We start from the raw sequence: 13,454 nt of genomic DNA, 5'->3' as shown, positions 1-13,454 counted from the left end.
ATGACTGGGTAAGTCATGTGTCTCTGAGACACAGTTTCTCTGCGTGTTAAATGGCACTCTCCTGTTCCACAGAGGCAGCATCTAATAAACTAGAAAGTATATGGCAGGATCTTGCAGGGAGGGGGTAGGGGATCAGCATGTTTATGATGGGTTCACCATAAACACTAGTTTATGGCATCTGCATAATCATCTGCAGATTTGCCTGCCATACAAGCCATGCTGTGTTTGAGCTATTCTGCAGCCAGCAGTGGCATTTGAGCAGGAGAGGGCTGCTGGTGGGCCAAACTTTCTGAGGAGCCATTTATTTAAAAACACGGCTTAAAACTAGCATCCCCTCCTTGGTATTCTGGGTTTGTCCAGTGTTCTGTCTTACTCCTTGCAGCTGCCCCCTCTCTGAGAAGGATTCAATAGAGAGACATCTGACCTACCTGAGATGGTCAGCAACTGGAACACCATCCTCTTTGTTTACCCCAACACTCCCTTCTTTGAGTATCAGTTGCCAAAGCTTCAGTTCTTGCCATCCAAATTCCTACTGCCTACAGTTAAACTCTTTCTTGAAAGTCTTGCCCAGCTGACTTTAACTTCTTTTCTGTACAAGACCAGAGCTTATTTCATGGTTCTTAGTGGGGCAGAAATTTCATATGCCAAAGAGATGACAGCCACATGTCAGCCAATTTTCACATCATCCATTGGCAGGACATGGAGATGCTAGGAGAGAGGAGACACAATATTCACTGTGCCAGAAAAGTTGGTAATGTTGTCAGGGTGATAATGTCCTAATCAGTATCTCCTTCCTTGCTTTTTATTCTGCTCTCTTTTGTTTGATTTATTCCATCATTTGCTCCCATGACGGGATTTTATAAATGGGTACTCAGTGGCTGACAAACTATAATGAAGGAAGTCAATAAAGTTTCAAGTTTATATCCCATGGCATCAATGACACAGGACAATGCTGACTGCATGGAAGAAAGAATTTGAATGTCTGGCCCAAGAACACCGTAGATGAAGGAAAAACCCTTGAATTAATGCCTGTTGGAGCTGGATTTCACATTATGTCCCAATAGGAGGTACCTGAACGTTCTTACTTGCAACCCCTGCCAGATGTAGCTGAGGCAGCTGGAAAGAAGAACCTTCAGGTCTCCATCTCACCTGCAGACACTAACAAGTCCTCAGCAGAGGAAGGGAACAAAATTGCCCCAGACTCCCACAGCCCAGAAAAGAAATTTGAACTGTGACTGAGCTCTGTGTGCTTTCATCTCTGGGGCTGTGACCTGTCATGGTTGTAGAGCAGACACCATGGCCAGCTCGCTGCTGTAGAGGGGTGACAGCAGGGTGTACTAATGAGTGCCAACCTACATGGCCACATCTCCTGACACCATCCATCAGGGACTGAGAGAGCCAGTCTTGCTTCACTGGAAAGCAGCTGAGCCAAACTGTGGGTCAGAATTCTACTCAAATAGGTCAGGATTCTTTGTGAGTTTTCTTGAATACTGACAGGATTTTGAGCAGGGTTGTGAAAGAAAAGAGATTAGAATATACTTTCTGCTGAGAAATGGTGGCATTGAGACCAAGTTTCATGATGACATTTTATTTGTAACTACTAATTCAGAGATCTTCAAAGCTCTTGATGAGAATTGTCTTCTCTCCTGCATAGCTCATGCTATTGACCTGTACAAAACTTTACAGAGCACTTCTCTATATTAAGCCTGGGATTTCTGTCTGGGTAAAAGCAGACAAGCCTGATGGAAAGACTTCTCAGGAAAAGCTGTCCGCCTCTCCACATTTCATATCTTAATGAGAAATCACCCAGGATTAACCTCATTTGCAAGTGGAGAGATTGCTACAGGTGAAGCAGATGCAGAGATGGTGATTCAATTTTACTTTTCCAAAATTCTGAAGCCAAATGCACAGTGAGTGATATCATGATCTGCATAATATGAATAAATGTATATCTATCCATCCTCTCCCCAGGTAAAAAACATGAAGCTCAGACAGGTCGTGTGGGATTTACCTGGAAATGTATTGGAATGCTTTCCAAACATAGCTAGGGTCCTAGCTCAGCCTGTTCATTCAATTAAAATGCAATGTGGAAGGAAAGGGGAAAGAGCTCCTCAGCTACTGATACTGGCTGCCTTCCCCATGGCCAATTTAACTATGAGTAATTCCCTTTTGACCGGTAGCAGACATACACTGTCTTGCTTCCCAGTCCCAGCAAGGTTTGCCTCTCCCAGCTCATCACATCCCCTGAGCAAGGAGATGCGGTACCCCCAGGAGAGCATCTGTGCACATCTGTGTGTGTGGAATGGTGGCAAGGATTTGTCCCGCATGTACCGATCCCTCCCAGGAGTCTCCCGGGGCAGCCCCTGCCAAATGCCCCGTAACCAGGACACTGAGTGAAGACCAGGCCACACTTCTGAAAACTCTGAGTGTTTACAGCTTCACCCACCAAAGCCTACACACTGCCATGAGCGGTTACCCTACCAGTAACCTCAAGTTACTATCCAATAACCTCAAGTACCTGTTCCCATGTCCTGGCCACCCTGTCCTACAAGTCCACTTCTCTCAAATGCCATGGTTAGCATAACAACCTTTTCTGTCTGAAATTGTCTCCATTGCAAGGGCGTAGATTTCTTAATATTTTCACTTGCTATCTTTTATTGGTGTATTTTTTCCTTAGAACTTCAGATGTTGCAAAGAAGTTTAATATAGACACTAACAATACTAGCTTGTTAATACAATTTAAGCAAAAGAATAAATAGATCACTCAGAAACAGCCAGGCTAAGAGTCTTAGCAAAGTTAGAGTAAAGAAGTGGTTAAGGATCTAGATGATTTAATCCACTTTTAAGAAAAGGTTTTACAGTGAGCAATTAGATGCTGGTTAAGGAATTAATCACTAATGGGTCATTAACTCTGACTGCCATTGTACAGTTAACAAGCCGAGGCAGGATTATTAGACTCAGCACCCAATTAAGGAGGAGAAGATATTTACAACAAACTGAACAAATGAGCTTTTAAAATGGAATGGGACAATTTGAAAGAAAGTGTAGGAATACAGGAAACCAGACAAGGTAGAAGAGAGAGATGCAAGTTCTGTCCCTTTATTGGTTTTAAAAATATTTACCTCTCTGTGACCACTCATGTTTAGCAGATTAGAATGTTTCTTTTTAGCAATAAACTTGTCACTTTCCTTGAAGCACACAACTGATCTTTGTGTGTAGATAATCCATTGCAGGGTTCACATTTACAAAATATAAAAAAGACCTGCTTAATATCCAAGTAAAAGAACAATTGACACAGCTTGACATAATTACCATTTTTTGCTTGCAGATTTTGGATCAAGAGCTTGATAAAAGTGAACAGGTGTCTTCACTTTGCTGTCCTGTCGCTGTCTGTTATTAGTGCTTGACTCTAAGTTACTGAGTGTCAATGCTGATTCCGGTGCTGAACAGAAAGTTAGGGGGTCTTTCACGTGGCTTTGCAGGACATAGGAGAATAGGGGGCAACAGGGAGGGAGGGTAATAGCAGCAAAATGGGGGAGAACACCACTGAGATCTCGGGGTTTTGCTTGCTAATCGTGAGCAAGAAGCACGGGAAACAGGTTTTGGGTGACAATTAAGTGCATTCATGTGCAGGAGGGTTTTAAGCCGAGTAACACCAAGCGGGACTGTTCCTGTCCCTGGGGTACCAGGGTGTGTGCAGCCTGTGTAGACATCTGTTAATGCGTGTCTTCTTTTGACGCAGCCCAGGTGTGCAGGCACATCACAAACACGAGGAGACATCTCTCCCTCACAGCCACCGGAGGAGATGTGCCTTACTGCAAGCCCCGTATTCTGGGCATCCTCAGCAATACAAAGCTCACCTGTAAAAGGGGCAGCGGGGCACACCTACATGCCCCCCAGGCCAGCACGGCTGGGGAAGGGAAGCCCGGACACAGCATGGGGCCTGATACAAAGAGGCAGGCTGGATGCGCACAGAGGCCAAAGAGAGAGGGAAAGGCGTTTTCAAAATAAAGGGATTCTCATTATTATCTGCAAAAGGAGCTCTCCAGACAACGGATGGGGCTGCTGTGGAGGAGGCTGTGAAGGGATGTTTAGAAACTGCTGTCTGAGGTTAAAAAGCTCCCTGAAGTGAAGCTGAACAAAGCTGACATACTTGTTTCTGACAGGACTCTTAAAGATACGCACAGATTGTGAAAATATAATTAGAAGCCAGCCTTTGTCTGGCCACAACGAGTGGGAAATGGTGAAAGGAGAGGTCTCCCAGTCTGCATTGAATCATCCCCAGGACACAATGAGGACGCTTGTGCATCCTTCTCCCTTCCCTAATGAGAAACGTTAATTGCCACAACCTCCAGAGTGTGCAGAGCGCCCCGTGCCCAGTGGAGGAGAAGGGGTGTTTCATTACAGCTTCTCAGCCCCATTACGGGCAGTAACGGAGATAATGGAAAATAAAGATGCCGCAGATTTAGTTTAGGCAACTCGGGAAGGGTGCTGTGCAGTGTGGGGTGAGCGCGGCCCAGTGCCTTGCCAGCACCCCAGCCTTGCCAGGCCAGCTGCCCCAGTCAGCCCCCACGCAGCGGCTGGGCTGAGGAGCCAGGAGCCTGCAGGACCTACCGGACCCTTCTCCGAGGTGGTGGCGTGGGCCGGCAGCCCAGGATGGGGGCAGCAAATCCCATCCGGCCCCCGGGCTGTCCTGCTGGGTGTGGGAACGCTGCAGCTGGGCCCTGGTGGGGCCCCGGCCACTCTTTGCAGAGCATGGAGCCACTGGCTGGGTGTGCGCCCGCCATGGGACCACACCTCTGGCCCCATCAAGAGCCCCCGGCAGTGACTGAAGGGAGCCACCACAGCCAGGGGCAGGGGGAAGCATGAGACCCCCAGCAAGGCTAGGCTGCAAGGAGGGAAAGGGCCACGGCCAGGCCTGCGGCTCCCCACCACACGCCAGAGGCAGCGAAGGACCTGGCCTGGGCAGCCCCCTTGTGCAGACACACAACGCACAGGCTTCACACCAGTTGTGGCATTTAATGGTGCAAACAGAAAACCCTCCCCAGATCACACAGGCCTTGGTTCCCAGCCACCCTACGCCGCTCTTCGCCCTACTTCAGCTTTTATTGCAACTAAAGCATCCAGCCAAGAAGGGAGAACGAAAGAGATTTTTTTCCTAAGCTATGATCTGACCCCTAACTCCGCAGGGCATGTGGAAAAGGAGATTAAAAAGACCACAAAATACAAAGCAAGCCAGGGCATGGGGAAAAAGCTGGTGTGAGGGACAGCCCTCTGTTGTCAGGTCCTTGTCCAGGGGAGTCAGAGTGGGTCAAGGGCATCCCTTGGGCATCCCGGTACCAGCCTTCCCAGTGCTTTTGTCCCAGGTGCTGGAAGAAGAAGCTCAGATCGTCTGCCAGGGTTTGCCGATGGACTGGATGTGCTCCTTGGCCTTCATCCGCAAGGCAGCAATGCTGGTGTTGCGTGGGTCCGCCTCGTCCAAGGGGAACTTGTCCACAAAGGTGGCCCCGCACTGGTAAGGCGGCGGTGGCCCCATTGCCCCCAGGGGCTGCAGCGCGTGGGTCACGGCCGGAGAGTTCAGGAAGGGCGGTGGCGTGTAGCTGCCAGGCAGGCTCTGCGGAGAGGCCACAAAGCCAGGCAGGCTCTGCAGGGCCGTGCCGCTGGGCACAGGCGGGCTGAGCCACGTTTCCAGGGGCAGGCTGCTGCTGAGGGGGCCCATGGGGGTCGCCTGCGGTGAGCGGTTGAAGGAGAGTATAGGTGAGTCCTGAAGCTTCATAGAGGTCACCTCCAGCTTCTCCTGCCGCCGCCACTTGGCCCGTCTGTTCTGAAACCACACCTGCAAGCACAGCCGTGTTAGCCAGGCACCGCTGCCCCCGGACAGCGCTGCCACTGCCACGGAAGGCAAAGGCTTCCCCGGGCACAGAGGGAAACATGAGATGGAGCAGAGGGAATAGAGCAGGGCAGGGCAGGAGAAGGCACCGAGGCAGGAGCAGACTTGGAGGTGCTTCCCCGTGGGCTTGGGGAAGAAGCGTGGTGAGGGCCCTCTGGAGACACCCTGCCGCTGGCCGGGCACGGGCTGTGCGGAGCCACCTTGGGGCCGCGCCGCTCCCGGCTCCACCGCCCGGCTCTGCCGCCCCGGTGCCCCGGAGCGGGACACGCCGCTTAACCGGCGGCGGCCAAACGCGAAACGGCCCCGGGCTCCGCCGGTCTGTGCCTGCCGCGTCGGGGCCGTGCGAGCGGGGCCGGCCGGAGACGAGCCCGGAGCTGCGGCGCAGCCCCGCGCCCCGCGGTGCCGCTCGGCCGGGCGCCGGCCGGGGCTCCGGCAGCGGCACCGGAGCAGCGAGGCCGTCGGCGCGGCGGGGCTGAGCGCCTCCCGCTGCCACGAGTGAGGGGCCGGGCCGAGCCGGGCCGGGGGCTGCCGGCGCCGGCAACGCGCGGCTGCGCCGAGCCCGGCCGGGCCGTGCTGCACCAGCACTCCCGGGGCCGGGGCCGGGGCCGGGGCCGGGGCCGGGGCCGGGGCCGTCCGTGCGGGCGCGGGCGTTACCTGCACGCGGACCTCGGGCAGGTTGACCTTCATGGCCAGCTCCTCGCGGCTGTACACGTCGGGGTAGTGGGACTTCTCGAAGGCGCGCTCCAGCTCGTGGAGCTGGTAGGTGGTGAAGGTGGTGCGGTTCCGCCGGTGCTTCTTCTTGGGCTGCTCCTCGTCCGACGGCTTCCCCTCGCCGCCGCCGGCGGGCAGCTCGGGGCTGGCGCTGCCGGGGCAGTACGGCTCTGCGGGGGGAGAGAGGCGAGTCAGCGGCAGCGCGGCCGCCCGGGGCGCGGGGAGAGCCGCCCGCCCGCCCGGGACCCGGCGCCCCTCGCCCGCCGCGCTCACCTTGGAAGCGCTCGGCGCGGCCCTGGCGCTCGGCCGGCGGCGGCTCCCCGGGCATCTTGGGGAGGCCGTGCCGGGGACCCCGCTTGTCCGCCTCCTTGGCGCTGCCGGCGCCGCCGTCGGGCGGGAAGGGGCCGAGGAGGCCGTCCTCCTTGCTGAAGCCCAGGATGGCCTCGATGCTGTGCAGCCTCGACGGGTTCCCCCCGGGGCTGCGCGCCGCCGGAGCCGACAGCGAGAAGGCGCCCTCGGCCATGGCGAGCGGGGCGCCGGGCGGGTGCATGGGGCGGCCGGCCCGGGGTCCCGGCGCGGCGGCGCTCCCGCCCGGCCCCGGGGCGGCGCGGGCAGCTCTGGCACGGCGCCGCCCGGCGGGCTGGCCTCCTTGGGGCGGGGGAGGAGTGCCGGGGGGCGGCGGGCCGGAGGGAAGGCGAGGCCCCGCGCCGCTGCGGCCTGGCGGGGGGGCAGGGCATCCCCGGGGCCCCGCCGCCGCCGCCCGCTGGCCCCCCGCCCCTCCGGCCCCCCCGGCGCCGCCGCCGCCCCCGCCTCTCCCCGCCCCGCCGGCCCCGGACGGCACCGGGCGACGCCACCCGAGGCGGGGCTGGGCGGCCCCCCGCTGCCGCCGGGGCCGGCCCTGGCCGGGCGCCCCGCCGGGCCCCGCCGCCGCCGCAGCCCCGCGGCCGGCCGAGCGCCGTCGGAAGCCGTCGTGGGACAGGCGGGGGGGAGCGACCCGGCACGGCGGGGCCCGGGGCGCGGGGGCCGCTTGGCGGTAGCGCGGAGGACGGGCCCGGGGCAGAGGCTCCCGGAGCACCCCCGCGCACACGCTCCTCGCCCCGGCAGCTCCAGCCCACGCCTGTCCCGCGCCTTTGGAGGGCGCCTCGGCCGCGGAGGCGGTGTTCATCTCGGACGAGAGGCGCGAGGGGGCCGTGGCACTGTCCCGCGGCTAAATGCAGAGGGTGAAAAGCCCCGGGGGTAAAAGCTGCTGCTGTGGTCCCCCGACGGGGTACTTGCCCTGGGTTCGGCAGCCTTCCAAGTCACGTTTACTGCCCGGGTGAAAACGCACGTGGGCTTTTTGGGAGGATGAGCTCCGGAGGTATCGGGGCGGGGGTGGTGGTGACTGGGCTCAAGTTGTTGGTATCACTCCCGAGAGGACAGAGGACGACAGGCCATGTGAGCAGAGCCAATTCGGCAGCCCAGTCCCCTGCTGAGGGAGTGGGGCTGGAGGCTAGAAGGCAGGACAGGGTGCATGGGACATCTACAGTTTGCTTTTGAAGGTGAGGTGGAGAGCTGATCCCACACCCTGCTTTGCACCGGGCTTGGTGGAGGACATGAGCTCAACGCAGTCCTAACTGGGGAACAGCATCGTGTCTCCCGCCTCCAACTTACTTCTTTCTGCATTATTATTTTCCCTGCCTTTCTCTTTCCTTCTCTTTATCACTTTTTCCTGCTAGCACCTGCCCATTTCTTTGAGGTACCAACCATCTTTTGTCCCAGCTAAAGTGACAAACACAAAAGCGTCAAAGTGGTTTTCAGCCTGCATTTAGCTTCAAAGATGCTTCCATTTCGAGCCTGAGGAGGGTGTATGTGAATGAAAAACATTGGTACTGCTTCTTCCAGATACACGTGCTACTGAAAGGTATGGCTTCTTCCCTCAGGATATCTTCACTCCATCTTTGTGTCTTCCTCCCGATTGGCAGCGTTTGCTTCAGCCCTCGCCCACACCTTTTTAAGGTTTATGGTCTGATGTCCCAAAGTCAATTTCTTGTAGCTCAGCAGCTTTTCCTAATCGTTCCAGGTGAGGTCTGCCCTCACTGGCTGCTTCCAGGGAGAGTGAGAGGGGGGGTGGGAGGAAGCTCAGCCATCCATTGGCAAAGAGGGAAGAGGCCAACAGAAGAGACAAAAAAAGGTTAGTGTGGCTTTTGTGCACGATATAAAAAGCAAGTCAATACCATTGTAGGGGCATTGGAGGGTACTCAAAGCAATCAGCCAGGGGCCATTGTGTTCCTTTAATCTACATGTGTATTTCCCAAGAACTCCATTAGCGAAGATGAATGAACTGTGCAATGTCCCTAATTTCTTCTAATTTGGAGCTGGGTTTTTATGGCACTCACAACCAGCACTAAACATGCCTGTTCCTCCAGAAACCCTGGGCACACTTGGGAATCCTTTTTGCTTGTTGTAGCACACAAACACACACACACAAAAAAAAAAAAAAAAAAGCAAGGTGAGATGAAGCAGCATAAGCTTTTCAGTCAGACCCTGGCCTGGCAGTTAAGAGCCACTAAGGGTATTGGATCGTGGCACAAATGCAGCTTTTCAGGTTCCTGTCAGAATTGGCAAATACAGGAACAAGACTCAGAATTTTTGCTATTACTTCCAATGTGACATACAGCAGAAGACTTCCACCCCAAAGCAGGGTGCACATTGCACACCGTACATGAGAGACCTTCCTCCCCAGTAGAGCAGTCTCCTCCCTCCTCAGCAGTAGATCATTACAGGCGTACAGAAAGTCTAGAGCCGTTTTTGTCATTGTTTTTGCAGAGGAGTGGAGTTGCTGAAGGAAGCAGCGACTCCCTGGGTCAAAACATGTAAAAATATGGAAAAAAATGTATTAGAGCAGAGACCAGCTCTGTCTCTTCCAGCTCTGGAGCTGCCTTTTCTCTCTTGCCCTGCTTTATACATGCTGACTTCAGTGCCCTGACACACACACATGAAGCATCAGATGGCACTGAGGAGGGAGGTTCTGACTGCAGCACAGAAACTCTGATGGTTCCTCAGAAACTCTGATGGTTCCTCTAATAGTCAGAGACTAACAGAGAGAGTTTAGGGTGGTGAATGAAAGGGGGGCATCTGAACATTTCCTTTAGGGTCTAATGCACTGGCTGCTAGCTGAATCTCTGTTGTCACAGTCTCCTGGGATATGTCTCATAGGTACGAAGCCTAAAAAAATTGATGGTACGTCACAGCTTCACAAAGACCATTGCTCTTTGGAAATGTACAGGGCAATCAGATCTGAGAATATTCATTAGGTAATCAAGTAGGTGCGATTTATTACTTGTCTATCCAAAGGCGGCCCCTGATCCACCACCTTTTTAATTTATTAATATTAGTTTCAATGCATTATTGCAACAGTTATTGCTGAAATTATGTTTGGAAGCTAACAAGAATTCTTGAGATGGAGAATCTCTAAAGTGCAGCTGTCCCCAATGCCTACTTCTGGTTTATGCATAATGAAGACTAAATGGGAATAGTTTTGAACTTGTTGATGCTGTTAAGAGAAGTGTACTGGATGGGGCTTTGCACAGTGAAATTGGCACCATAAAATGCCCCAGATTCGTGTTTCCTTTTCTCTTGTCTTTATGTCAAGCCAAAATAATTTACTACCTTGTAGAGAAGACATCTGAAGCTGAAGTCAGTCTGCAGGTGAGAAATCATTCTCCAGACCAGTGATGTTCAGCAGGGACTGCCACCCTGAGAGATGAACAGGACTTTCAAGGTCAGACAGCAAATCGACAATGTAGGGGGAATATTCATCCAGCAGGAACCTGTACCCTGCTGCAGTTTGCATGCTCTGAATCACATCACAGATTGTTAAAAGCTATAAAAACTGACTTTGCTTCTCTCTCTGCAGAAGTTTGCAGTTCAAGAATCTCTTTGAAAGCATGATGTATGAGAAAGCTGCTGCCTCCCCATCACTTCAGCACTTGTACCTTGACAGTCACCTCCTGATTCCTTTCTGGTGGGATTTTTCTCCTCCATCTCTAGGAAAGCTTTTTTTTTTTTTTTTTTTTTTCCTTTTTTTCTTTTTTTTTTTTTCCCCACCAGGACAGAAACCCTAGGGAGCACTGGCTGGAGTGAGCTGCTGCCAGTGCTTGCCTCGGTGGTGGGCACAGGAGCAGCCATGGCTGCGGCAGGAGTGGGGGTGGCCACGTCAGGACGGTAAGTGGCACGGGTCTGGTGCAAGGGCTCAGGCTTTGGGTTTGCCATGCTTGAACATCCCTCCAGGGCGGGGGAGTGGAGGTTCATGCTGTAAGGCTATATTAATGAAATCCTTCTTTACTTGTTTTCCAATTAGCCTAATTGAATTCGGATTGCTTAAAAGTGGGCACCAGAGACATTTATCTTGATGGGATGACGGCCTTGAGCTCCAGCGATCCTATTAACTGTAAGAACCCAAATCCCAGGTAGGGCAGGTCCAGCAGTAGCTCCCATGTGACCTAACGCCTTTAATCTGCTCCTCTTCCGTGCAGCTCACACACACACGTGCACATACAGCCATGTACTCATATGCACACATGCGCACAGGTGCATGCACATATATACACGTGGATTTGCACACACATGCACAAAACACACATACACATGCACACACAGACAAGCACGCACATGCAGTATCTAACTCTTTAGGTTCCAGCAGCCTTAGGAGAAAGATTATTTAGTGAAAGACCTTGGAGGAATACCTTACTTTATTGTCCTTACGAGTTCACAGAATCAAAATCCCAGACTCACAGACCGGTTGGGGTGGGCAGGCAGCTCCTGGTCCCCCCAGCCCAGCAGCCCCCCGAGCAGGGTGCCCAGCCTCACGGCCCGGCAGCTGCTGGAGACCTCCCCGAGCAGCCCCCAGCCCCTCTCTGGGCCGCGGCACCGCCCGGCACAGGAGTGCGGCCTGGCGGGCAGGGGGAGCCGCTGGGGCTCCGCTACAGGGCTGCCGCTGCGCCTGGACATGGGCAGCACTGACAGAAGCCTGCTTTTTCATCGCATCATCTCTTCAGGTATTTATGTAGATAGGTGTGTTTAGACACACTGATGTATTTATATACATGTATTTATATTAATTGAGTCAAATTGGTGTCAGCATGCTGCTTGCCTGCCCTCTGTGCTCCAGGCTCCCCGTGAATCGTCCCCAGGGCTAAGCCTAATGAGCTGTGGGGAGGCCTCAGTGCTGAGGCCCTGCGAATGCTTCACCCCTGAGAAATGCTGCACCCCTGAGGCTGATGGCAGTGCCCAGCTCTGAGGGATCCCTGCACTCCAGAGGCCACACTGGCTGCTTGGGGATGGGGGCAGCTGGGAGTGGTGCAGGCCCTGCCGTCTCTGGGGTCCGCTGGTTTCACCCCAAGCCTGCTGCCCTTGCCCACGGGTCACTGGGAGCTTTCTGTGGTGGAGGTGCCGCCTGGCAGTGGTGGTCCTGGGGTGCTGGCTGTCATGGTTGGGCACTGTCAGCCCCTCCATCCTGCCTGCAGCCCAGCAGGGCCTCAGCACCACTTCTGCTGCCTGCCACCACCACTCCTGCCTTCTAAAATAAGCACATGGCTCCTCCAGACAGCGCCCGGGGCAGCTTCCTGAATCCCCAAACAATTGTGGGAGCCAGGACAGCTTTTACCCCATAGTTCTGCAGCTGCTGTGGGAGGATGGGGACAGCTGGTGCCAGAGGGGTGAGCTGCACGGTGCTGCCCAGGGTCAGCCAGCAGGGCAGATTTGCGGCCAGGCCCTGGCCATCATGCTGACCCACACAGAGCTGCTGGGGCAATTTGGTGCAGTGGCGCTGGCCCCACCAGCCCAAGGCACACCCAGTGCCAGCCCGGGAGCAGGCGCAAGCCCTGGCAGCCCAGGGAGACGCCAGTTGGAGCGGAGGCCATGCCGGACTGAGAGTTTTTACATCTACAACACTAAAAATGGTGCCAATGGCAACCCAGGCTGCTCCAGCAGCAGATCAGATTGGCTGTGGCCAGCACCAGGGCCAGGCAGCGTCCCCTGCCATGGACGGGGTCCCTGATCCATCCCACACCAGCCCCCAGCTACCTCCCAGCCCCGCTTGCCTCTGCTAACCCTGATTTTTTTTTTTTTGAATCTCGTTAATCACTTGTTTGGTGATTCTGACTGTACTTTCTTCTCTGACCCTTTAAACCGTGAAAATGCTGATCCTATATGTGCTGACGAACTTAATTAGCTCCTTTAAACCACCAGATGCTTTCAATAAGATTTTCTGGATGTCCCAGGCACATTTTAATTCAAAGGTCAAAAGTCTTAGACTTGTTTACTGTGGTGTTTTAGAGATAAAATAATTCACCCTGTAAAGTAACAGAACAGTGTGGAGACACCTACCAGCTTTATATAAATACAGAGGGAAGAGTGTTTTCTTGGGGACTGCGGTGGGGGAAATGTTTAATAACAGGCTTTAAAACAACTTTGCAACTCAGATTTGAGCAGTCATTGCCAAGCTTTCTCAAGAAGATTGCAAGCAGCCAAGAACCCTCCTGCACAGAGGTGTCCCATGGGCCAGCATCTGCCACCTATGCCCGCCTCTCCACTGGCAGCTCTGGCATCATGGCCATCTCCCAGCTCCACCAGCTCCCAGCAGGATGGGACCAAGCACGGTGCACAGCTGGCAGGGCAGGGACTCTCCAGCCAGGGCTGAGCCTTGCTCTGCCTCGTGGAGGCACAAGGGCAGCCTGCAGGTGCTGCCTGGATTCACCGGAGAATCCAGACGGCCAAGCAGGCAAGGCACGTGGCAGGTTCTGTGTCTGTTTGCCCCTCGGCACTGCCGCCATGCAGCTGTGGGTGACTGTTGTCCCACTCTGCAAGGAGAGGT

At 54.5% G+C, this 13,454-nt stretch overlaps 1 protein-coding gene across 1 annotated transcript; it reads right to left on the bottom strand.

The window, feature by feature from the left end:
- Positions 1 to 5,383: 5,383 nt before the first annotated feature.
- Positions 5,384 to 7,151, bottom strand: LOC309889450 (retinal homeobox protein Rx2; the record flags this gene model as incomplete). The annotated part of the gene is made up of 3 exons (XM_082782303.1): positions 5,384 to 5,836; positions 6,545 to 6,771; positions 6,875 to 7,151. 3 exons carry the CDS (start codon positions 7,149 to 7,151, stop codon positions 5,384 to 5,386), a joined length of 957 nt encoding a protein of 318 aa, XP_082638429.1.
- Between the last annotated feature and the right edge of the window lie 6,303 nt (positions 7,152 to 13,454).

This window comes from Aythya marila (assembly GCF_965140915.1).
Source record: "Aythya marila genome assembly, chromosome: W".
Classification (NCBI taxonomy): Eukaryota; Metazoa; Chordata; class Aves; order Anseriformes; family Anatidae; genus Aythya; species Aythya marila.
Note: the sequence above shows the minus strand (reverse complement) of the source record. Positions and strands in the feature narration are given on the sequence as shown.